The following is a 27,143-nucleotide window of genomic DNA, read 5'->3' as shown; positions in this document are numbered from 1 at the left end:
GTGTGTGTGTGTGTGTGTGTGTGTGTGTGTGTGTGTGAAAAGCAGGTGTCAGGCAAAAGAAGTGTGTGTGCATTTCTGTTTCAGTGGATATGTGACAAAGGCGCCTGACGGACTTTGGGTGTTTTTCAGCTCGATGAGGTTTGAACATGATAACTTCCAACACTAAATCTATACCATTTTTAGCTTATGTCTATATTTATTAAAACAATATTATATATAATACGTAACATGCACAATGAGCATTTGCAGGGTTATATTATGTTCAGGTCTTACGATTGTATTTGTTTTAACAATTGCATGATGGGCTATTTTAAATGCATCATTGATTGGACCATGTGTAGCCCACATGTACCATATCCAAAATGCTTTGCTCCCCACAATTTTTAAAAATACATTTATAATTGTGCAATTATCTCATATTTTATTTTGAATAAAAAAAACACTAGATGAGGTACCACTAGTGGTTCTTGTCCCACAATTTGAGAATAAATATTCTAACACCTTTAATGGCTGATTACTTTATACTGCATTAAACTGTTAGAAGCATGTCGTAAGCAACAACACCACTTAGTGACAGACTGAGGAATTGCACCCTGCGCCCTCGGACGGCAAAACACGCCATAAAAACTCACACGCTTCCTTAAAATCAACACATATTTCTCTTTATTTATTTATTTTTTACACAAAAAGATAATAATTTAGCAAAACATGATTTCAAAACCAACATATATCATTAAATCTCATATCATTTAGAAACCAGGCACATAAACATACAATATAAATGACACATTTATCATGTTTTTAAGCACCTTCTTAGTTAAAAGTGAGTGCAGAGTGAGTGAGCAAGCATTGCCTATAGTTAAAAACTAATGTAAGGTTTTAATGCAGTATTTGGTTCATATTAAGACAAATAAACACATTGAATAACTTCTAATTGATGTACAGATGATTATTAACTTCAACATATACCAAATAATAAATACATGAACAAACAAACTTTTACCATGATGTTAACCTATTACAATAAAACAGGAATTGTCCAGAGGGAAAACATCTGAAGAAAAATGCAAGCAATTAAATTCCACTTTGTTTTTATGTCCCGTTTAAAAATCTGGGTTTTGTGCAGCATTTGACAAAAATCAAAGGAAAATGGTGAACATATGATTACTTCATAATATCATTGTAATGCTTTAAGCGTCTTAAGTGAGTGATTTTCAAGGTTGAACAGAGTGGACAAAGTACGTTTAAACAAACATAGTTTTTAGAGAAAGACAAGTACCCAAATCAGAACCCCAAATCAGTAATTTGCACCACAGTTACAGCTAAAATATCTAGTTTTAAATAAGTATTTTTATAATTTTACTTCAAGGGTTTTTCAGATGCTTACATAAAGGTTTGTTGACATGAATGTGACATCTCTTGATGGACTAACAACTGTTTTATATACAGCAGAACCTCCAAAGTCAGACTTTCCTTAAAGCCTGTAAAGTTACACTAAACCATCGGGGGGGGACGTCACATGACACGTCAGCAAATTTTGTGAGACTTCAGTTCAGTAAGACTCCAAAGCAGGAGTGCACAAGCTTTTTTCCCTCTAAAGCAGTGTTTCTCAAATGGGGGTACGCGTACCCCTGGGGGTACTTGAAGGTATGCCAAGAGGTATGTGAGATTTTTTTTTTAATAGTCTAAAAATAGCAACAATTCAAAAAGAATTCATAAATATATTGAATAATACTTCAACAAAATATGAATTTAAGTTCATAGACTTTGAAAAAAAATGCAACAATGCAATATTCAGCGTTGACAGCTAGATTTTTTGTGGACATGTTCCATAAATATTGATATTAAAGAATTATTTTTTTGTGAAGAAATGTTTAGAATTAAGTTCATGAATCCAGATGGATCTCTATTACAATCCCCAAAGAGGGCACTTTAAGTTGATGATTACTTCTATGTGTAGAAATCTTTATTTATAATTGAATCACTTGTTTATTTTGCAACAAGTTTTAAGTTATTCGTATATCTTTTTTTCAAAATAGTTCAGGAAAGGACACTACAAATGAGCAATATTTTGCACATTTATACAATTTAATAAATCAGAAACTGATACATAGTGAACATAGTGCTGTATTTAACTTCTTTATCTCTTTTTTCAACCAAAAATGCTTTGCTCTGATTAGGGGGTACTTGAATTTAAAAAATGTTCACATGGGGTACACTGCTCTAAAGGAGAAAATGTCAAGGGGGCCAAACAGCTTCATTAAGCGTACTTCAGAACCATTAGTGAGGGTTAGGTTTTTAGGTTACCGCCATGTATAAAGGGTAGTACAATAAAAAGGAAGTCTTAAGTCTACTGTTGATAGATGGCAACTACTGTAGTTAGTTTTACAAACATGTCATTAATTGTGTGAGCTTAAAAGAGGTCAGTATAAAATACAGTATTAACACCTCGGCGGGCAAATTTTGGCTCCCCACGTTTAGGCACCCCTGCTTGAGCCTAAAAATCAATTCCACAAGATTGTATGGCTTTTTGATTTACTTTTAGTGAAAGCAAAGGAGATACGTGTTAAAAGGGAGTTACGGAGTTAAAGTTTAAGTTAAAGTTAAAGTACCAATGATTGTCTCACACATACACGAGGTGTGGTGAAATTTGTCCTCTGCATTTGACCCATCCCCTTGATCACCCCCTGGAAAGTGAGGGGAGCAGTGGGCAGGAGCAGTGCCGCGCCCGGGAATCATTTATGGTGATTCAACCCCCAATTCCAACCCTTGATGCTGAGTGCCAAGCAGGGAGGTAATGGGTCCCATTTTTCTAGTGTTTGGTATGACTCGGCCGGGATTTGAACTCACTGAGTAGGTTTATATATATATATATATATATATATATATATATATATATATATATATATATATATATATATATATATATCCTATAGAGATTTGATTTGTTTTTAACCATTTGGCAGTGAATTATTTTTTACACAAATTGAGTGTGACACGTTACTCAGTAACGCGCTCTCCTTATCTCCAAGATATATCACGTGATCATTGAGTAATTTTATTCTATTTTACTTTTATCTCATCTTATAATAGGAAATTGAACTTACTTTTACATTTGAAATGCTGTTTAAAACATTGTTTTTACGGTTGACAAACGTTTTTTGGTGGCAACAGTTTGACCCTGAAAAGATTATTTTTTATTTCCCATTGTTTCCCGTGGGACAAATCAAATTAAGCAGCATCCTGACACTGATTGTGTTTGACTTTGGAGGTTCCACTGTATGAAGTGTCAGATCACAAAAAAAATTGTGTGAGAATACCCTGTTTCTAATAGATGAAGTATAAGTTCTCATCGTGAATCTCAATACAAATCCAGTTGGCACTTGTGTATGGTACTACTGAAATAGAAGATAAGTGTAAACTATGAGACGTGCTGATTTTTTTTCTCCAAGAGTATCTACATGTCATCCATACCTGGTTCATATGACTATAACAACAGTCCTCAAACATTTTGACAGGGCGGGCTACAGTGGGTTAAAATAATTTGGCCTGGATCAACTGCACAGTAAAGGTTTTAATACAAAAATATATATATTTTTATTTTTTTTTCCTAACTTAGGACGTCCATCGGGCGGGCCACAGTCATAGTTTGGGGAACCTCTGGACTATAATATAAACTCTCTAAAAGGCTCTACTTGTGAGCTTCAAGTTAAATCAGCCACCAAACTACAGACACTAACAATATAAATACATATTGAGTAGGTCTCACGTCATACGGTCTTGTTTTGGTTTGGTTGTGAAAATCAAGAGTGCTGGGACACTATAATACGTCTCCAGCTGTAGTAGTTTAAAAACAGTGGTGTTTAATTTGCACTTTTACATGTTGTGTCATGTACCTGAATATATTATACATCCACTATGACAGTGTTTTAAAACCACAGGTGTCCCTTTTGAGAAGCAGTATCTCAAAGCTTTTTATTGTCAGTGTATAATAACATACAGCTAAGATAGTAACTACCTAGCACTTGTTTACGTTCTTCACACAGCTTTGTTGCTTGGTGAAAAGGAAACCTGCAGCATACTGGGCCTTCTTATCTCATTATGTTCCTTTATCTTTCACCTTGTCTCCCAGCTGAGGAGACACATTGCCCCCCTCTGGGGGCGGTAGACATTCATCTCACCTCATTGTCATCACTTGTCAAGAATCAGCTTATTGCCCATTTTTGCTGCTCCTGTAGAAAAGCCTGTTTCTCCATCAGTTTGCGGAACAGTCCATGTCTTTTTTCAAGAAGCTGTGCATGCTGCCCACATTCGGCTACACGGTGCTGGTCCAGTACTGCAACTGCATTGGCGTTCTGGATGGTTGAGAGACGGTGCGCAATGATGAGGACGGTCCTCCCTGTTAATGAGTGTCAAAGCCAATTTAATACATAAAGAAACACTTCAAATACACAAGACAATATGTAGAAGTAATACATTCTCGTGGACATGATCCTAACATTGTTTTGTCATTAAATAGTCTTTCCTCCTTTTCAACAGCACTGAATAGCTAAAAGAGACAACATATTAGGTGTTCAAGGAGGCACACTATACGTATTATCTAAAGAAAATTAATCAATCAATCTGCTTCTGGAAGCGGTCCTTTGACATATTTTTGATCAAACAAAAATGAGACTCACCTTCCATGAGTCTCTCCAAAGCCTCCTGGACCAAGAACTCATTCTCTGCATCCAGTGCACTAAGGATGGGAAGTTGTACAACTGGTAAATACAGTGAAGGCATTCAATATACTAACAGTCAACTTTATGACATGTATGTAAGTAAAATGTAATAGTATGTAAGTCAAACCTGGTCGCCTCGTCTAAAAGCAGGACCTTGGGATTCTGAAAACAGATGTGTAAATTGAGCGTCATTATTGCCGTTTTAAATAATTCAATGTAAGCAATCGTGTTGATACATTATTGATTCCTGCTCCTTGAGAGTTATTAGTTTCTTTGTATGGTTATGAGCATAAAAGTAATTAGGATAATTTACTGACCTTAAGAAGAGCTCTCGCGATGGCTATCCTCTGCTTCTGACCACCTAGTCCACAAAGACAAGGGTTATTCATTGAAGAACCGATACTGACTGTTAGTAGTCAATGAAGCTGATAACTAATATTTGGAGCCAGTATTCATTCACAGTAAAAGTTAGCTAATCATGATTAGTGTACTGTATGTATGTAAATAGCTGGACAATGCTTTAAGTTGTTTTTTTCCAGATTGTTTTTAGGAAACGACAGACTAGTAGCGTCATAATGTTGTATGTGGCTACGCTACTAGTCCATCCATCCATCCAATGGATGGATGGACTAGTAGCGTCATAATGTTGTATGTGGCACAAATGTGGTTAATTTAGCATCAAAACACATCAAGGGATTCCACAAGCACCAGTATCACTGAATGCATGTACAAGAGTCCTTGTAGCAGCGGTCATTGAGCCACATGATTCTTACCTGACAACAACACTCCTTTCTCTCCCACCACAGTGTCAAAGCCTTTAGGAAAAGCCTGGATAAAGCTGTATGCATTGGACACTTGGGCTGCCCTGTAGATCTCCTCTGTTGTCACGGCGTCTGGGTCTGTCGCGCCGTATGCGATGTTGTCTCGAATTGAGCAAGAAAACAGGACTGGCTCCTGTGTGTGTGTGTGTGTGTGTGTGTGTGTGTGCGTGTGTGAGATAGAGAGAGAGAATACTTGTGAAAACATGATATTACTCGTGCTTAAGAAGGCTGAGGTGTTCTTGTACCTGGCTGACGGTGCCAATGTGACTTCTGAGCCAGTATGGATTCAAGTCCCTTATGTCATGGCCGTCCACAGTGATGATGCCTGGAGGACAGATGAAGCACTGAGCAACAACCACCTTCTCGCGATAGAAATGGAGACAAACCAAGTGGGTGTTACCTGAGTCAGAGTCGTAAAGCCTGAGCAGCAGTGACACCAGAGTTGATTTACCAGACCCACTGGGTCCCACTACAGCCATGATAGTTCCAGCTGGCACAAGCAGGTTAAGATTTTTAAAGATAGGAGCCTCTTTACGGGCTGGGTAGGCAAAGGAGACATCCCGGAACTCCAAACGGCCTTTTAGCTGGTCCGTAGGCAGAACTTGGCCTTCTGTGGAGGAGGGAGATTTGGTTTTACAGCCCAACCAAATTGATTTATGCAATACATAAAACACACAAAAGCTACATTTAGAAACACCTACACCAGGGGTGTTCAAAGTACAGCCAGGGTGCCATGTTTTACCCACAGCTCATATTAACAAATACAATGAATTCATTATTGATGGGATGTATTGTTAGATATTACACTAGCGCCACTCCAGGCTAAATTGTGGGCCTAAATAGGAATTTGACTAAATTTACACGGCAGGCCCAATTGCCAAAATCAGATTTTATCAAAATCTGATCTTTTCCAGCTGACTGATTACTACATTTGTGGTCTTTATCAGACTATAGTATAAACACGGACAGACCCCAATGAGGCCCCGACTTCACTTGCATGCGCAGTTCGATGAAGTGAAAATAAAGGAAGTTGACCGGGTTCCGTAAATGAACAAGGAAGTCAGTGCTAATTCTACAAAATAAAATAAAAGCTGCATCATGGATAAAAATGAGTGTTTTGTATGTGAAAAATTAATGTATGAATAGATACATATATATAGAGCAGCATGGTGGGAGAGGGGTCAGTGCACGTTGGAAGAGGGGTTAGTGCGTCTGCTTCACAATACGAAGGTCTTGAGTAGTGAAGTGAAGTGAATTATATTTATATAGCACTTTTCTCAAAGTGACTCAAAGCGCTTTACATAGTGAAACCCAATATCTAATTTTTACATTTAAACCAGTGTGGGTGGCACTGGGAGCAGGTGGGTAAAGTGTCTTGCCCAAGGACACAACGGCAGTGACTAGGATGGCAGAAGCGGGGATCGAACCTACAACCCTCAAGTTGCTGGCACGGCCGCTTCTACCAACCGAGCTGGGTTCAATCCCGGGCTCGGGATCTTTCTGTGTGGAGTTTGCATGTTCTCCCTGTGACTTCGTGGGTTCCATCCGGGTACTCCGGCTTCCTCCCACCTCCAAAGACATGCACCTGGGGATAGGTTGATTGGCAACACTAAATTGGCCCTAGTGTGTGATTGTGAGTGTGAATGTTGTCTATCTGTGTTGGTCCTGCGATGAGATGGCGACTTGTCCAGGGTGTACCCCGTCTTCCGCCCGATTGTAGCTGAGATAAGCACCAGCGCCCCTCATGACCCCAAAGGGAATAAGTGGTAGTAAATGGATGGATGGATAGATACATATAGTCTTTTTATGGCTGTTGAGTACAGGATGCACATACATCAGCGTAGATCAACGTTCGCTTTATTTTTCAACTCACATGTAAGCAAATAGGCCACAGCATCAGTTATCCTTCAACACTCGCTATTTCTGCGAAATCAATGTGTATATTAATATATTGCATATAGTCTTTTATTTGTGCACTATTGACAAGTAATGCACCCCAAAATTTGAAAAGATCAGATTCTAACCGGATTTGCACTTTGGAGCATTTAGACTACCAAAAAAAAAAAAATCAGATTTGTGTCACTTGAAGGTAAAAAAAATAAGATTTGGTGTCCAGTGTAAACAGGGCCTTTATTTGGAGCCCTCATCCCCATTAAATTTTTTCACACATTTCTATTATGTAAAAAAAAATTATACTTAAAAAAAAAATCAAACTTTAATGTAATTTGTGTTTTTTACAAATACTAATTAATGGAAAATTAATTGTTCAATATTATTTTGTTTAGTGAAAATCAATCAATAAAAATGTATTCATACATCACAAGTGTCTTAAAGGGTTTTACACTCTCACAACGACATCCCCTGATCTAAACCCACATTCGGGCAAGGAAAAACTCAAAAGACCCCAACTGGGGAAAAAGAAGAAACCTTGAGAAGGTTTGGGGTGATCGGCTGCAATGAGTGTCAAAAAGTAACTCATTAAAACATAAATGTATAGACCTTGCTACCTGAACTCCGACTGCTAATTGAACCCAATACATCCTGCCTTGTAAATCAAGCACTAATGCTGTGCACCGCAAGAGGGGCTCTTCTCACAGTGTGTGTTCTAATCTGCACTTAGGGCAGGACGGAACAGCATTACCCTATTCTGCTTTTGTTGTTTTGTTTAGATTTCTTAGCATATACTGGCCTTCAGCGGCTTGGTTTAACATATTTCTTTGGGGTAAGTAGTAGTAAGAACTGTGGGAAGCAGTCGCTGTAACTTCATTACAGTTTATGTATGCTAAATCAAGATAATATTGACTCACAGGCTTCCACTATTATGAAGCCATTTTATTTTTGTTGAGATTAAGGACAATTCAAACTCATTCATGTTAAAACTGACCATTAAGAGGGAATTCAGGCTTTCTGTCCAGTAGTTCCCACAGTCTCGTTCCTGCACCGAAACCCTTCATCAGCTCTGTGTAGAACGTACTTAACCCTGCACATACCACAGAAAGACACAACGTTATTTGAAATAGCAAGAAATAGAAAGAGGTGTGTGGTATGTGTAAGCGTGTGTCACATGTGTTACCTGCAATGCTGATGCCCACCCAGAATGTGTACATGAGGAAAGACGAGAGTTCTCCCACAGTCATGTGCTGGCTGGCCATCAGAAGTCCTCCTTTGTACAGCACAGACAGGATCATGATGTTACCGCTGAGACCAGTCTGAAATAAAACAACACAAAAGCCTTAGTGTAGTAAAACACACTTTTGCAACACTTTCTGTGATAAAATGTCAACTGAGTGATAAGACGTCATAAATGGTGAAAAGTCAGCTACATGAGAGAAACTTTGTTGGTAAAAGAAGAAGCTAGCGTGCAACTGTTTATTTGCCAACTGTGGGATTGCTTTGGCCTCTCCTCTGTAGCACTTACACACACTACGAGTGTCCCAATACAACTTTTCAATTCTAAGATGTTACTGATAATAAAGCATTGAGTATTTGGCTGATACAGATTCATCTTTGATACGATATCAGCACTGCTCATAGTACATACTTTTATTATTTTGTAGACTTAAGTATTTGAACATGTTTGATAAAGTAGATTACGTAGAGAACAATAGCAGGCATGAAAAACACTAACATAATTACAGAGTTATGCTTTTGAAGAGGAATGGCGATAAGTTTTTGGGCTACACGTAGTCTTCACAACAATTCATTAGGTTAGGCTCATGACTCAGTAATTTAAATGATGCAAACATGTTTGTTACTGGATATTGTCGAACAAGCGTCTGCCTTGGAGACTTTGTATCTATAAGTAATATTCAACTATAGTCATTTGATACTTGTTTATATTGACCAAAGTCATGTTTTAGACTGCAATATTGTTCCATTAAGGACATTTGCAAAGATGTCTAGCTTGTGTGCAAATATGTGCTTAGCTTTTGTGTAGATGCTAACTGTGAGTAGCATACAGTGGGGCAAAAAAGTAATTATTCAGCCATCGATTGTGCAAGTTCTCCCACTTAAAATGATGACAGAGGTCTGTAATTTTCATCATAGGTACACTTCAACTGTGAGAGACAGAATGTGAAAAAAAATCCAGGAATTCATATTGTAGGAATTTTAAATAATTTATTTGTAAATTATGGTGGAAAATAAGTATTTGGTCAACCATTCAAAGCTCTCACTGATGAAATTAGGTTTTGGCTCAAAATCTCACGATACATGGCCCCATTCATTATTTCCTTAACACGGATCAATCGTCCTGTCCCCTTAGCAGAAAAACAGCCCCAAAGCATGATGTTTCCACCCCCATGCTTCACAGTAGGTCTGGTGTTCTTGGAATGCAACTCAGTATTCTTCTTCCTCCAAACACAAGTTTATACCAAAAAGTTCTATTTTGGTTTTATCTGACCACATGACATTCTCCCAATCCTTTGCTGTATCATCAATGTATCCATTTTGGTATAAACTCAACTCGTCATGTTTGGAGGAAGAAGAATACTGAGTTGCAACCCAAGAACACCACACCTACTGTGAAGCATGGGGTTGGAAACATCATGCTTTGGGTCTGTTTTTCTGCTAAGGGGACAGGACGATTGATCCGTGTTAAGGAAATAATGAATGGGGCCATGTATCGTGAGATTTTGAGCCAAAACCTAATTTCATCAGTGAGAGCTTTGAATGGTTGACCAAATACTTATTTTCCACCCTAAATTACAAATACATTTTTAAAAATTCCTACAATGTGAATTCCTGGATTTTTTTTTCACATTCTGTTTCTCACAGTTGAAGCGTACCTATGATGAAAATTACAGACCTCTGTCATCATTTTAAGTGGGAGAACTTGCACAATCGGTGGCTGAATAAGAACTTTTTTGCCCCACTTTATATCCTACCATGTTCACTTTTTGTAAATAGCTTCACTAAAACACAATAAAAGATCAAACTTGTGTGCTTATTCGAAGACATTTAGATGTTAACTGGCTGTCCAGCATTGCACGAGTAAACTTGTATCGGAGATTATATCGAAGATTTTAGATGCTAGCCGATATAGTCCGATGCTTGATTTTTTTCCCGATATCAGACCAATAAATGACACCTCAAACACACACCCTCATATATCTTACCACTCCAAAGAAGGCAGCACGTAGCACAGCTTCCTTCCTGGCCAAACTGAGGACCTGGTCCGTTTTCTGTGTGTAGGTGTTGACCTCAGACAATTCTTTACCAAAAGCTCTGACTGTTCGTATGTTGCTGATACGCTCCTCTGCTAACTGCACACAAAAAGATGTCATTAGGACCACAGCACTTAGGATCTTGCTAATTATTGGACTCTTATGTCACTTTGTTTACAATTTCCAGGGCCAAAGATATATAGTATGCTTCAAGTCAAGTGTAGATACAGTGCATCCGGAAAGTATTCACAGTGCTTCACTTTTTCCACATTTTGTTATGTTACAGCCTTATTTCAAAATGGAATACATTAATTTTGTCCTCAAAATTCTACATACACCATATAGCATAATGACAATTTTTTTTTTAGGGCTTTTCGCAAATGTATTAAAAATAAAAAACAACTAAGAAATCACATGTACATAAATATTCACAGCCTTTGTCAATACATTGCTGATTCACATTTTGAATCAATTACAGCATTTGTAATTTGTCTTGAAGCCATTTTTTTAATATCTGGGCTGTGTACTTAGGGTAGTTGTTCTGCTGAAAGATGAACCCTCACCCCAGTATGAGTTCAAAAGCGCTCCGGAGCAGGTATTCATCCAGTATGTCTGTACATTTCTGCATTCATCGTTCCCCCTATATCCTGACTAGTTTCCCAATTCCTGCTGCTGAAAAACCTCATCACAGCATGAAACTGCCACCATCATGCTTCACTGTAGGGATGGTATTGGCCTGGTTTCTTCCAAACATGACGCCTGGCATTCACGCCAAAGAGTTCAATCTTTGTCTCATCAGACCAAATAATTCAGTTTCTCATGATCTGAGAGTCTTCTAGGTGCATTTTGGCAAACTCAAAGCAGGCTGCCATGTGCTTTTTATTAGGGAATGGCTTCTGCCTGGTCACTGTACCATACAGGCCTGATTACTGTACCATACAGGCCTGATTAGTGGAGTGTTGCAAAGATGGTTGTCCTTCTGGAAGGTTCTCCTTTCTCCACAGAGGAATTATGTAGCTCTGACAATGTGACCATAGCGTTCGTTGTCACCCCCTGACAAAGGCCCTTCTCTAATGATAGCTTAGTTTAGACGGCTGGCCAGCTCCAGGAGCTAATTCCATTTACGGATGATGGAGGTCACTGTGCTTATTGGGACCTTCAAAGTAGCAGATATTTTTCTGCACCCTTCCCCAAATTCGTGTCTTGAGACAACCCTGTCTCGTATGTTGTCTACAGACAATTCCTTTGACTTCATTCTTGTTTGTGCTCTACCATGCACTGTCACGTACGGGACATAGCGGCTATATATATATATATATATATATATATATATATATATATATATATATATATATGTGTATAAGGTCCACTGTTGGAGCAATCATTAGATAATGGTAGAAGCTAAACATGACGGTCAATCTCAATCGGAGTGGAGCCCCATGCAAGATATCACCTCGTGGGTTCTCAATGACGCTAAGAAAGGTGAGGAATCAGCCGAGGACTACACGGCAGGACTTGGTCAATGACCTGAAAAGAGCTGGGACCACTGTTTCCATGGTCACTGTTGGTAATACACTAAGACGTCATGGTTCGAAATCATGAATGGCACGGAAGGTTCCTCTACCATCCCAAGAACACCATCCCTACTGCGAAGCATGGGGGTGGTAGCATCATGGTTTGGGGGTGTTTTTCTGCTCATGGGACAGGACGACTGTACTGTATTAAGGAGAGGATCACTGCAGCCATGTATTGTGAGATTTTGGCCAAAAACCTCCTTCCCTTAGTCAGATCATTGAAGATTAGTCGTGGCTGGATCTTCCAACATGACAATGACGCAAAGCACACAGCCAGGAAAACCAAGAATTGGCTTCATAAGAACCATATCAAGGTTTTGGAGTGGCCTAGCCAGTCTCCAGACCTAAATCCAATTGAAAATCTTTGGAGGGAGCTGAAAGTCTGTGTTACTCAGCGACAGCCCAGAAACCTAACTGATCAAGAGAAGATCTGTGTGGAAGAGTAGGCAAAAATCCCTCCAGCAGTCTGTGCAAACCTGGTGAAGAACTACAGGAAACGTTTGACCTCTGTAATTGCAAACCAAGGCTACTCTACCAAATATTAATGTTGGTGTTCAAATACTTATTTTCAGCTTTATCACACAAATAAATTGTTAAAAAAATCATAGATTCTGATTTCTGGATTTTTTCTTTTTAGGTTATCTCTCATACAGTGGACATGCACCTACCGTGAAAATTTCAGACCCCTCCATGATTTCTAAGTGGGAGAACTTGCAAAATAGCAGGGTGTTCAAATACTTATTTTCTTGACTGTACATGTGATTTCTTATTTTTTCATTTTGAATAACTTTGCAAAAATCTAAAAAAAACATTTTTTGACATTGTCATTATAGGGTATTCTGTGTAGAATTTTGAGAATTTTTTTTTTCATTTTGGAATAAAACTGCAACATAACAAAATGTGGGAAAAGTGAATCGCTCTAAGTACTTCCCGGATTCACCTAATGTGTAGCACCATCACTAGTGAAGAACCATTGTATCCCTGATGGTGCAATACTGTACTTACTTTTTCTGTGAGTGTAGTGGGTCGGTGCAAGGACTTTGCACATCTTATTTTGTCACAGCTTCCTTTTTGTCATTGTCCAAATTACCACAAAAGCTTTCTCAATTGGGTTAACAAACTGAGTGCACAGCTTGTTTCAGTGGTGAGTTTGTGTGTATTCCATACCTGGGTGGCTTGAGCCAGAGTGTCTTGCGTACGCTTAGAAATGGAGCGAAGATATCTGCCGTAAACCACAGCAAAGCCGGCCAAAGGAGGCACAATCAGCAGCATGAAGCTTGCCAGGCTGGGCGAGACGTAGAACTAGTAAAAAAGAAAGAAACGTGTTCGTAAGAAGAAAAAAAAAGAGCTAACAGCCCTTTTTGCAGTACCTGTAGAAGCCAGTCATTTTCTGCATGGCTGTATTCACATGGAATGCAGGTACACAACTTTAAACCTTTTAAAAGTAGTAGCAAAAACCATACAAAGGCAGGCTTACATCTGTACGTAAGGGTACAGTATACACAATGCTAGAGTGGGTTCTGAACAGCAGGCAAAAGTAAATAAATACCAATACCAACTACAGTATTGTTATGCAACTGATGCAGCAATTTTGCATCTTGAGCAGTAAATGAGATTTGAATTATTTGTTTCTACATTCAAGTATTCATGTTGGAACAATACACAAGCATGCCGTTAGGTGGCATCAGTGCCCATCTAATCAATAGGCTCCCTGTTTTACCAAGTAGAAGTAGCAAGTACACAGGAACACGTGTACAGAGCAAACAGAGGCAGAAAAAGGAAGAAGTTTGTGAAAAGAACAAAAATAAATAAGGAATGGTCTTTAGTGGCAAGAAAAACATGTGATGATTACCAGAATAAAAATATCTGGAAGTACAACAAAGCATACATAGCCTTTGTAGTCAACGTAACTATGGTAGGAAATGAGAAAAAAGTTTGTTTTATGCCAAAAAACTCCGGCCGCAAAAAACATGAACGCAAACAAATTACGACGACATCTGTGGACCTTGTACCCCACTTTTATCAATAAGCCATCAAATTTTCTTGGCAAAAATTTGGTGAGTATTGCCAACAGACAGGTCATTTTGTGAGAGAGGTACAGTAGACAAAAAAGTACTGGTTGCCTCCTACAAAGTTGCACACTGCATTGCAAGGTGCGAACAACCTTACACAATGGCAGACAGATTATTAAAGGTTAGTTGAGATTCAAAAAACATGCTCAAACTTATGTAGTTGACAGTTTGAAACGCCCTCCATCTATCCATTTTCTATCGCTTGTCCCTCTTGGGGTTGCGGAGGTGCTGGAGACTATCCCAGCTGCATTCGCGCGGAAGGTGGAGTACACCCTGGACGAGTAGCCACCATCGCATGGCCGTTCAAGGCTTTTTTTAAACGGTCTTCTGGATAGACATGCTATGTTCATGGAAAGTAAATGCAAATATATACTTTCATCCCTTTTGATGAGCTACAATATAATCAATATTGTGGCAGTGTGCACAAAACAAACACAAAAAATGTCAGAGCTCTTTAGGAAGGATTACACCAAGTGACCAATGTTAAGTTTTAAAAATTTGTAAATGTAACAGTGTTAAGTTTTAGAGAGCACAACCTAGTGAATCATTTACACTTTTTTTGTGTATTGAAAATCACACAGACTAAGCAGTGTTGTTTAATGTAATAAATTGACTTAACCATTGAAATTGGTTAAAATTGTTATCACAACTCATTTTATTCATCTACTGTGTTAATAAGGTGATTGTATAAAGAATATAACTCAATCAGTGCGATGTACAGACGAATAAAAAAAATAATCAAATTCTTAATAGTAATTAAATGTAGATAAGTCATGAGTCATGACAGAAAACAGTTGAGAATAACTGCAATTTGTTTTCAGCAAATTACCAAAATGAAGATTCTCCTTCCTGTAAAGACATTTTGCCTTGACAAAAAGAAGAATATAAAACTATTTAAACTAAAAACTATTAGTGTTTGGAGGTTTGTCCTAGTCTGGTTTTTAAAGCAATTCAATAACATAATAAACTCACAGGTATCATAGACATACATTTTCTGCTTCTGTTTGGTTTTCTTTTGTTTGACATGCAGCATTAGTAACCATAGCAATGTGCCCATCGTGGCACATCCATAGAAACGGCAGCCACATGCTGACATGAAAGTGGAGCTGTTTTAAGTCACAATATCCTGTTTCCCTGATAAAACTGAAAGCATCATTATTTGAGCTTTAATGGAATTGGTTGTATAAACAGTTTGTAAGGAGTTTAATGAAGATACTATTTTACTTATAGAAGACAATAAATAAATGAAGTACACTCTTGGAATTATTGAAGCTGTAATCAATATAAGTTTGGGGCTTCAGCAGCAGGGTTTGGTCTACTCTCAACCTACTGTGTTACATTACAATTTCGACAAACCAGTTTCCCAACAGGCCTACTTAAGGTGAAGACAAAAGATTGTTACTTCCTTATAGTGCACAGCAACACTAAAGTCAACATACTTGTGTTTCTGAAACTTCCAGGAAGCATTTGACAATTTCGAGATAAAAGCCCAATTCAAATAACAGACGTCACATGCTCCCTCCCTAATTAAATTGGTAGCCTAAATATGGCGTCACATTAGTGCCAAAAATTCAAGCGCATAAAAACTGTTATCGCGCGCTGATTTTCCACTTCGTGCGTGCGCAGTGCCTTTTTGCGTGGACACGCGCCGTCTCGGTCTGTGCGCTGTGTACTCCTGGCATCTCTCATCGCGCTGTCATGTTTGTTTTGGCACTTTGGGGGCGGGTATGCTTGGACGGCCCCTTTCTTTCTGATTGGCTCTGAGCACTGTCAGTCAATGGAGGAGCAACGTGGCGGCCATCTTACCTCAGGCAGCTGGCCCCGCCCAGTACATAGATGTCAAGGAACATCAGGGTTTCCCACACATTCATTTATTTGTGGCGGCCCGCCACGAAAGAATTACGGCCGCCACAAATAAAAAAATTTAAAAAATTAAATAAATAAACTATTTTTTTCTCTTTTGGCTTTTGACTCGCTTGACCGCTCATAAAAGCAATGGGACTCTGTCTGTGAATGGAGCTTGTAGTTACATATTAAATAAATATGTATATAAATATGTACATAAAGTGTAGTAATTATATTCCAACTCCACGTTCCTCTTGGTCATCGCCGCCGCCTCCCCCTACCCACCCCCCTGCCGCCCGACCACACCACCACAAATAGATGCCTGACCTGTGGGAAACACTGAACATGTACTATTTAAATAACCAAATTTAATTTCCAAACGGTTCGATTTGTCATAAATGTCGGGGTATTGTATGTTTATGTATATTTCAATAGTACATGTACCATTGACATCAATAAAATGATCTGTATTCATATCTATGATTAAAGGTCCATGGCAGTTCCCTGGGATTAAAAAGAAAGGAAATCATCTTTTCGTGGGGCTATCATGGCTGACCAAGTAAGTCTTACACTATTATCCCTCAGATTTAATTTGCCTAATGTATGGAGCTAGCTTTTTTTGTTGTTTTTTTAAATACATATTTTTAACTCTGCCATCTATACTGATCTGGGCTGATATCTAATTTTCAATAGTTTGAGTTGTTTGCAGAAACGTAAATACTTTTTATAGTAATATTAAAACCATATTCATTAATTGTAGTGATAACCTGTCATTCATTATTCTACTAAAATAGTAATTGCAATCATAACATCAATAATTAGGCCCATATGCTAATCATGTGGTCCTGATTTGAAGTACGCATAGATAAGTGGGCTTGGGTAGACTCTGGTGTAAACTTAAAAGTAGATAGAGGAAAGAAAATTCATAGTCCCACATTGTGGCATACATTCAATATTTACATACACAAATATTAAATAAATAAAAATATTTTATAAAACAGATAAGTGAGGAAAGAAAACATTTGAAAATATAATTTCCATCATTGACTGACATCTGTGGACTGGTTGTATGTGTATGAAAAGAGAGATATTGATCTTGACACTTCATTAACTATGTGATGTTCTCTCAACAGATGAGACATTACCTTCTTCAAAGACTTTTAGATCAAATTAAATTAGCATTTTCCACAACTCCTCTAAATTTGGACTTTTTAGAATTTGTTTGCCGACAGGAGCTGTATCTTCTGCAGGCCCTATCCAACCGCATTCAAGTACCATCTGCTATTATCCAGACTTTGCAGGAACTCTTTGAACTTGTGAAAGCACAACTGGATGACCCGACCTGCTGTACTTCTGATTGGCCCTGAGCAATTTTCGCCTGACCAATCAGAAAGGAGGGGCCGTCTAAGCATACTCGCCCCCAAAGTGCCAAAACGAAGACGGCGCGCGCACATAGGCACCGCGCATACGCAAAAAGGCGCCGCGCTAGTGCACAAAGGCACTACGCGTGCGCAGAAGGGTGTCGCGCACGCGCGCGCAGAAGGGTGTCGCACACGCGCGCGCAAAAGGGTGACACGCGCGCGCGCGCAAAAGGGTGACACGCGCGCGCACGAAGTGGTGAATCAGCGCGCGATAACAGTTTTTATGCGCTTGGATTTTTGGCACTAATGTGACGCCATACCTAAATATTTAGCGGCGACATGACCATTTCAGTGTGTGCCTATGTTTACATCATCGAGTGGCCTGCTGTTTCCTTGCTTCCCTGCTCCCTGTAAGTTTATTGTAGATCATAAATCATGTCTCTCACCTGAAAAGTAGATGGCTGAGGATATAATCCGTCAAATTGGAACACTCTCCTCCCCACCCCTCATTTGTCCAAAAATAGTAGTCTTTCTTGTCTGTTACCAAGTCATCAATCAATCAATCTACAAAATACTATATTATGTATAGACTTGCAGTGTGTATACAAAACATTGATGGAGGGTTTTGAAGTTGTTTTGCATCTTTCAAGTGTTTTTTATTATCTTCAAAATCCTTTAAAAAATGTAAAAAAAAATTAAAAAAATACAAATACATGTCTTCTTGTATCTCATAATCAAAAAAGTGCAGTTCCCCTTCAAGACAATAAGATTTTTGAACACATACTGTGAGAGTTGCACTCACCATCATACTGACGCCAGCAGCTCCTTGGGCAATCGCTCTCAGGCCGTCAGACATATTGTCTGTGATGGAGCGGCCCACCACAGCTGTATCTGCAGAAAGGCGGTTAATCAGCTCGCCGGTCTGGTTTCTGTCAAAAAACGCCACTTCCTGTCTGAGGATTGAGGAGAAGACCGAGGCACGAAGATCGCGGACAATCTGCTGGCCTGAGGAGAGACAATAAACAGCATTATTCAACAACATTGGAAACCTTCGAGAGTCAATGTATTTTTCCAAGAGGCAGCTGAAGCCTATACTAGCTGACTTTGGTCTAGAGGCGGGGTACACTTCAATTGCAGGACACATATGCCAAACATTCACACTCATATTTTCAGTCTCCAATAAACCTAACTGTGAGACAAACATGCTAACCACTTGCATCACCGTGCAGCCCTGTATACATTTAGCTGATTTTGTTATAACGTTTAAACCAAAGCTGTCAAAAAATTAAATTAAATATGCGATTAATCACAAAAATGATTGTATTAATCATGTATACACGGAGATAATCACACAATTTATTTTGACTGTACTCGCTTCCTTATCTTAATGTAGTTTGAAGTGTGTTATACAGTCAGTGATCAGGTCAAGGCATACAACAATGCAAAGATGAGTGAGCATACTCCGACTGTTGTGCTTTCTGGCAAATTTTACTTTAAAATAAACCCTAATGGGATTTTATATTAAACTGTAACCAAATTTTTATTAAATAAATGACGTGCATTCAAGTAAAACAAATAAAAATGTTCCTGTATGACATTGAAACACTAATATTGCATTTGTGTCCAAATATTGCCCTCTTTTTTTTTTTAAAGGTAATTTAAAATATGCAATCAATTAATAATCTGTGATTATTTATGATTAATCCAAACTCAAGTATGGATAATGTGATTAAAATAATTAATAATTTGACAGCACTAGTTAAAAATTTTTTGGGAAGAATTATCTTACTTAGACTTTGCTCTCCCCTTGTTTAATTTAAACTGTATTCAAAAAAGAAACTTGCAATGAATGTCTTTCTATACCTAATTAATTTATTGTATACTTGTGTGAGAGTTATTGCATATTGCATTTTACCAACCATTAAATGTTAATAATGTTCAAATGTTAATTAAAAAGCACAGTTTAACATTGTTTTATAATGTTTGACAGTGGAATAGACATCTCCTATTTACATTATTTTCTCTGGGAGTGATGTTCAACCTGCCAATCTATGACAGATCCTTGGTCTGTTTTTTAGCAAATGTACCAGCACTTCATCTCACCTGAGGTCTGCATGAGGTAGACTCTTGCGGCGTTGGCGGCCCCACCGCAAAGGAACACACCCGTCAACATTGTGCAAAGCGACGTCAGGGAGGACGCCATCGCCTCTGCGTCTGTTCCAGCTGTGTAGATGGTGTCTATTACTCTTCCCAGAAGAAACGGAGCTGACATGGTGACAGCACTGGAAATGGTGAGAAAGCCCCCAGCAGCTGATAAAAGAGGGAATATGCAACAGAGTATTAAGAGGGGACATTTGAAAGGATAATGAAGATTATTACATTGGTTCAAACGGCTGATGACAACATGGAGACTAAACTCGCCTCATAAATCTGTGGCATGTACAATATTCATTTACCATACCAACGCACTCATATGTTACTATATGTAATGTATTATATTTTTTCACATCCGCTGCTATATTACTTTAGATCATTGGTTCTCAAATGGTGGTACGCGTACCCCTGGGGGTACTTGAAGGTATGCCAAGGGGTAAGTGAGATTTTATAAAAAATATTCTAAACATAGCAACAATTCAAAAATATATTTATTGAATAATACTTCAACAAAATATGAATGTAAGTTCATAAACTGGGAAAAGAAATGCAACAATCAAATTCAGTGTTGACAGCTAGATTTTTTGTGGACATGTTCCATAAATATTGTTGTTAAAGATTTCTTTTTTGTGAAGAAATGTTTAAAATTAATTTCATGAATCCAGATGGATCTCTATTACAATCCCCAAAGAGGGCACCTTAAGTTGATGATTACTTCTATGTGTAGAAATCTTTATTTATAATTGAATCACTTGTTTATTTTTCAACAAGTTTTTAGTTCTTTTTTATATCTTTTTTTCCAAATAGTTCAAGAAAGACCAATACAAATGAGCAATATTTTGCACTGTTATACAATTTAATAAAACAGAAACTGATGACATAGAGCTGTATTTTATTTCTTTATCTCTTTTTTTCAACCTAAAATGCTTTGCTCTGATTAGGGGGTACTTGCTGTTCTGAATGTCACCATGCCATATAACGTCAATTAATACAGGGGTAACTTAAAAGTATCCCAACTTAAGCGTGTTTTTAGATAAGACCTGTCTCGAGTCTCGGCTAATTGTTGCAAGCAAAAATTGTACTTACAAGCATCCCAACCATTAGTTGGCATAGCAAATGTCGCAGTAAACCCCTTAAAATCAGCCCAAAATATCTTGTCTTACTTGCTATCATTAGCATATACACGTGATGGACATACTGTAACTTTGTTTTCCAACTATAGGAAGGAAGGAAGTGAGTATGAAAGACAGTGCTGAGAAGAAGAAGGAAATTATATTCATTTAATTAAAGAAATAAATCATTAAAAACATGACCAAGTATGTCAACAATTTGGCACAGTAATATGGGCATATCACTGCTAGTCTGCACCATACTGAAGCAGGATGAGACTAACGCCAGCCAAGAATGTTGAAATAATATCTAAACGGCAGACATTTATCCATGGAAATATGGAAAAGCTGCTGATGGTGTATTTGACAGAGTATCAAAGGAGAAATCTTAAAATAAATTCTGTACATTACGTTACTTGTTAAAACTATTGTAGTGAGTAGTACACATATTATTGCATTATGTTCATACAATATTTATTATATACAAGTAGTTTTTCTTTTTACTGCAAAAATTGGTAATGTTTAGGGGCCAAGCACCAATTAAAGGTAAAGTAACAACGATAGTCACACACACTAGTTGTGGTGAAATTATCCTCTTCATTTGACCCATCCCCATGTTCACCCCCTGGGAGGTGAGGGGAGCAGTGAGCAGTAGCGGTGGCTGCGCTCGGGAATCATTTTGGTGATTTAACCCCCAATTCCAACCCTTGATGCTGAGTGCCAAGCAGGGAGGCAATTGGTCCCATATGTATAGTCTTTGGTATGACTTGGCCAACTCACGACCTACAGTTTTAAGGCGGACACTCTAACCACAAGGACACTGAGCAGGTTTAATTATTAAAAATATGTCCAACCATTTCACTGGGAGCTGTTGATTTTCTTACCTACTTTTTATGTGTTTTTGGGATCTGCATGAATCACGAAAATTTTAAATCAATCTTCCCTTCCTTCATGCTTCCTCCTAACCAGCCGTTTGTACTTTGCACCAACTGCGATGTTTTTCCTGCCGGTGACGTCAATGAATTATTCATATATCGTAGAAATGTATCCAAAGTCTGTCATTGTAGTCCGTGCTGTAGTAAATAAGCCCCTTATTTTTTTATATCCTCCTGTTGTGGGGCAAACTGCCTCATACATGCACATGCATCCTCTGCTGTTGCCATTTATAATATAAAATAGTGTATGGTTTAAACTTTTATCTATCAGTAGGCTTGCTATGGAAACACTAAAAACTAAAACATGGCTGGCGGGAAGAAGATACAGTCGAAGTGGAGGCATGTAAATTACAGCCCACAAACCGGTGCATCCTGAAGAGAAAGCAGGTTGAAAACAGTCTGTAAAATGTAATCTATGCAAATTATGACCAAAGAACCAAAATTAAATGACATGTAGGCCACAAGGAAGTGTTTTGAATGCAGATTAAAAAAATCATGATATACATTTTGACCATAACATGTTATGTGAATAACAAGGTAGTGATTAAAATTTTGAAAAAAATCAGTAAATCAATTCTGACCAAAGAACCACCATTACATGTTATGTAGACCACAAGGAAAGTTAAAGTACCACTGATAATCACACACACACTAGGTGTGGTGAAATTACCCTCTGCATTTGACCCATCCCCTTGTTTCACCCCTTTGGAGCTCAGGGTAAAAGTGAGCAGCAGCGGTGGCCGCACTCGGGAATCATTTTGGTGATTTAAACCCCACTTCCAACCCTTGATGCAGAGTGCCAAGCAGGTAGGTAATGGGCCCCATTTTTATAGTCTTGGGTATCACTCGGCCGAGGTTTGAACTCACGACCTACCAATCTCAGGGCGGACACTCTAACCCAGTGTTTTTCAACCACGGTGCCGTGAGATACAGTCTGGTGTGCCATGAGAGATTATGTAATTTCACCTAATTGGGTTGAAAATATATTTTTTGCAAACCAGTAATTATAATCCGCAAATGTGCTGTTGTTGAGTGTGGGTGCTGTCTAGAGCTCGACAGAGTAACCGTGTAATACTCTTCCATATCAGTAGGTGGCAGCAGGTAGCTAAATGCTTTGTAGATGTCGGTAGCATAGTTTGTTGTGATCACAATATGCGGGAGGCAGCGTGTAGGTAAAAATGTATCCAACATTTAAACCAAAAATAAACAAAAGGGAAGTGCAGCTAATAAAAGGCATTGAAGCTTAGGGATGGTTATGCAAAATGAAACTAAAACTGAACAGGCTGCAAAGTAAACTAAAACAGAATGCTGGATGGCAGCAAAGACTTACAGCGTGTGGAGCAGGGACAGCGTCCACAAAGTACATCCCTTACATGACATGACAATCAACAATGTCCCCACAAAGAAGGATAGCGTCAGCACAACTTAAATAGTCTTGATTGCAAAAACAAAGCAGGTGCGTTCAAGGAAGACATGAAACTGCTACAGAAAAATACCAAAAAAAGAGGAAAAGCCACCAAAATAGGAGCACAGGACAAGAAATAAAAGTCTGTACACAGGAAAGCACCCAAAAACTCTAAATAGGTCACGGCGTGATGTGACAGGTCGTGACAGTACTTTGAGACAAGAGTTGTAGTGATGAATGCTTGGTTATGGTTTGAATTCATATCCAACAATTGCGAGAAGACTTTTTATTATCAATATCGGCTACTGAGTTTCATTTTTCAAATGATTTCTGCTGCTGGTGTGTTTCTGCATTTTTTGGTGAAATAAAAGTGCCTTGGCTCAAAAAAGGTTGAAAAACACTGCTCTAACTACAAAGCCACTAGTGCTTAAATGTAGAAAAAAAAGCATAACAAATTCTGACCAAATAACTACCATTACATGTTACGTAGACCACAAGGAAGTGTTTTAAATGTAGGGGGAAAAAAAGTCATAATACGACCTCTTTAAAATTCAAGTGTTTGGGGGCACATCACTTCAAATCTGCCACCTGCATTGGACTCTCACCAGTTTGCTTACAGGGCCAACAGATCTACAACTTTATAGTATCACCCAAAACTATCGCAACAGCCCTGCACACTGCTCTGAGCCACCTAGAGCAGCAGGGGAACTATACAAGGCAACTCTTTGTTGATTTTAGCTCTGCGTTCAATACCACCTTCCCCCACAGACTGGTGCCCAAACTGACTGTCTTCCTCTATCTGCCACTGGATCCTGGACTTCCTGACAAATCGCTCTCAGCATCCATCAGCATCAGCACCGGCTCCCCCCAGGGCTGCGTGCTAAGCCCCCCACTCTACACTCATGACTGCACCCCTATTAAATTTGCAGACGGCAACACAGTAGGGGAACTCATTTCTGGGAGGGATGAGTCTGCCTATAGAGATAAAGTGGAGCGACTGACTGGGTGGTGCAGGGAAAATAACCTGGTCCTTAACATCACCAAGACAAAGGAGCTGATCATGGACTTCCGGAAGAAAAAACGATAAACATCCAACCACTGTACATCAACGGGGACAATGTGGAAAGGGTCTCTAACTTCAGGTTCCTGGGCATCCAGATCGAGGAAGACCTGTCGTGGAGTGCGAACACCTCAGTGACCATCAAAAAGGCACAGCAGACACTTTACTTTCTGAGACTCCTCAAAAGAACCACCTGTCACAAAAACGGCTTGTGTCTTTATATCGCTGCTCAGTGTACCTGCTAGTTTCCATCTCTCCGAGTGAGCAAGTCGTAAAACCCTTTTAACGTCCTCCAGGGGGACACTGGTCGGTGTTTGTCCACTCTCTGTCCCGGTCTGTTCCTTCAATGATCCGGGTGTGGAGGCTGCCGAGGAGCTTGCAAAGGCGGAGTGTGTGTGAGAGAGTGTCTGCGTCTTGGAAGTGTATGTGCGGAGTGACCGGACATCTTTACGGGAGAGAGCCGGCATGACAGACGGGAGAAGGAGGCCGGCAGGCGGGGAAAGCAAAGTCTTCGGCCCGACTGTTGGTCGCTTCCTCTGCGGACCAGAGGAAACCGTCAGCGACCACAAGCGGGGGTGCGGGGGTTTGGGTGAGGACACTCCGTGTGTGCATCTTGACATGTGGATTAGAAGACGCATTGTACTCCAGGTTTCAACGCCAATTTAACAAATGTGTCAGTCCTCAGGCAGTCACGTCTCCATGGCCGAGTGATTCCGGGAGCTGGTTGCCTCTACATGGTCAAGTCGTGACGGTTATAGTGAGTGTTTATCTGCCTTTCACACACGCTTGGAGAAGTTTATCTCTTATCGACAACACCCCGCCTGTCACTGTCATCTGCTGCCGCCTATTTATCAACAAGCCGAGATACCGTCTTAGTTGGTCTCGGAGTCTAATACAAAACAAATAACGCCTTTCGAACCAAACGAGACAGTCAGAAGACAAAAGTATCCAAAGCGGCGTCAAGGAAAGGTGACCCTGTTTTCATTTGCATGAACACCCTCGACTCCCTCTTAGAAACAGGAAATCCAATGGCTGACCATGCAAGCAAACTTTGTCAGGCAAAAGCAAACGATCCCAGATTCAGGGAATTGCTTCCGTGGGTGTTTTACAGAAAATATTTCATTCGTAGCAGTAGTTTAGTCTTTATTTGAAGGGACAATGCACAGAAACACTAAGATCAAAGACAAATATGTTCTGTCCACAATTATAGCTAATTTCCATCTGCAATCCCTGGCTACCTAAATTAAAGGGATACAAAAATCATGCAATAAAATTATAACAATAAAATCATACAATAGCATCCATCCATTTTTTTCCTGCCGTTTGTCCCTTTTCTCAGCTGCATTGGGGCAGAAGGTGGCGTACACTCTGGACAAGTCGCCACCTTATCGCAGGGCCAACACAGATACAGTGGGGCAAAAAAGTATTTAGTCAGCCACCGATTGTGCAAGTTCTCCCACTTAAAATGATGACAGAGGTCTGTAATTTTCATCATAGGCACACTTCAACTGTGAGAGACAGAATGTGAAAAAAAAATCCAGGAATTCCCATTGTAGGAATTTTAAATAATCTATTTGTAAATTATGGTGAAAAATAAGTATTTGGTCAACCATTCAAAGCTCTCACTGATGGAAGGAGGTTCTGGCTCAAAATCTCACGATACATGGCCCCATTCATTCTTTCCTTAACACAGATCAATCGTCCTGTCCCCTTAGCAGAAAAACAGCCTCAAAGCATGACGTTTCCACCCCCAAGCTTCACAGTAGGAATGGTGTTCTTGGGATGCAACGCAGTATTCTTCTTCCTCCAAACACGACGAGTTAAGTTTATACCAAAATGGATACATGGATGATACAACAGAGGATTGGGAGAATGTCATGTGGTCAGATGAAACCAAAATAGAACTTTTTGGTATAAACTCAACTCGTCGTGTTTGGAGGAAGAAGAATACTACATTGCATCCCAAGAACACCACACCTACTGTGAAGCATGGGGGTGGAAACATCATGCTTTGGGGCTGTTTTTCTGCTAAGGGGACAGGACGATTGATCCGTGTTAAGGAAAGAATGAATGGGGCCATGTATCGTGAGATTTTGAGCCAAAACCTCCTTCCATCAGTGAGAGCTTTGAATGGTTGACCAAATACTTATTTTCCACCATAATTTACAAACAAATTCTTTAAAATTCCTACAATGTGAATTCCTGGATTTTTATTTAATATATAAGCATACTTTCCAAACATTTATTTTTGTGAAATTTAAAATAAATATTTAAATGTCTACCTGTCTTATGATTCCAATGCATATTATCCACCAAATTGTACACTGTAAAAATGAATTAACTTTTTACAGTGAAGTTTACAATGTGTTTTACAGCACTGCAGTATCGTAGCTAAACTTTTATTAACCTACTTAAGTATGTATACCATAAACATGTTATAAGTAGACGCAGCGTCGACCGCTACTGCCTACCGGCGCTGACGAGACGCGGAGCCACCATCTTGGAGTGGTGATCCGCTCCACTCAGTGAAATTCCTTTGGCAGGGGCAATGAACTGTCAGCTCATCTTACCTCACTGAATACTACTAATTTTCACACGTTATTTTGTCATATGTGTAGTTAAGACGAAAGACACATGTTTTGGCATGTTTTATTACACATAGTTTGCTTAACAGTAATAGAATATTCTTATACGCTATAAGTGACCAGACATCCGAGATCAAAACTGGGAATATAATCCCAGAGAGGAGGGAAAAAAACGATCAGCTATTTTAAAGTTGAAGAAACAATATGATTAGGTTATATATACATCCCTATATCGTAGATAAACAATGTAGAATGTACATTATCCATCCATCCATTTTCTACCGCTTATTCCCTTTCGGGGTCGCGGGGGGCGCTGGCGCCTATCTCAGCTACAAT

The 27,143-nt window shown here is 39.1% G+C and overlaps 1 protein-coding gene and 1 long non-coding RNA gene across 3 annotated transcripts in view; one reads left to right on the top strand and one right to left on the bottom strand.

Annotated features, from left to right (window-relative positions):
* Positions 1-21,761, top strand: LOC133538271 (uncharacterized). Its single transcript, XR_009802960.1, has 3 exons — positions 1-138; positions 16,688-16,757; positions 19,638-21,761. It is a non-coding gene; the product is annotated as an uncharacterized LOC133538271 (long non-coding RNA).
* The window catches only part of abcb10 (ATP-binding cassette, sub-family B (MDR/TAP), member 10), a 31,614-nt gene continuing 5,111 nt past the window's right edge, over positions 641-27,143 (bottom strand). Inside the window, exons 1-14 of one of the 2 annotated variants that reach the window (XM_061879697.1) lie at positions 24,461-25,274; positions 19,663-19,869; positions 18,362-18,564; positions 13,449-13,583; positions 10,660-10,806; positions 8,616-8,751; positions 8,427-8,522; positions 5,943-6,152; positions 5,788-5,867; positions 5,495-5,675; positions 5,039-5,082; positions 4,849-4,883; positions 4,680-4,738; positions 641-4,399 (exon numbers count right to left, since the gene is read on the bottom strand). In XM_061879697.1, coding sequence (XP_061735681.1) covers positions 4,206-4,399; positions 4,680-4,738; positions 4,849-4,883; positions 5,039-5,082; positions 5,495-5,675; positions 5,788-5,867; positions 5,943-6,152; positions 8,427-8,522; positions 8,616-8,751; positions 10,660-10,806; positions 13,449-13,583; positions 18,362-18,564; positions 19,663-19,869; positions 24,461-24,860 — 2,127 coding nt within the window. In that variant the 5' untranslated portion in view covers positions 24,861-25,274 and the 3' untranslated portion in view covers positions 641-4,205. Of the gene's footprint in view, positions 4,400-4,679; positions 4,739-4,848; positions 4,884-5,038; positions 5,083-5,494; positions 5,676-5,787; positions 5,868-5,942; positions 6,153-8,426; positions 8,523-8,615; positions 8,752-10,659; positions 10,807-13,448; positions 13,584-18,361; positions 18,565-19,662; positions 19,870-24,460; positions 25,275-27,143 lie in introns of those variants that run through there. The other variant, XM_061879708.1, reaches the window with a different exon arrangement.

Source organism: Nerophis ophidion, linkage group LG02, assembly GCF_033978795.1.
Source record: "Nerophis ophidion isolate RoL-2023_Sa linkage group LG02, RoL_Noph_v1.0, whole genome shotgun sequence".
NCBI classification, from domain to species: Eukaryota; Metazoa; Chordata; class Actinopteri; order Syngnathiformes; family Syngnathidae; genus Nerophis; species Nerophis ophidion.
The sequence above is the reverse complement of the archived record's forward strand: the minus strand, read 5'-3'. Positions and strand labels throughout refer to the sequence as shown.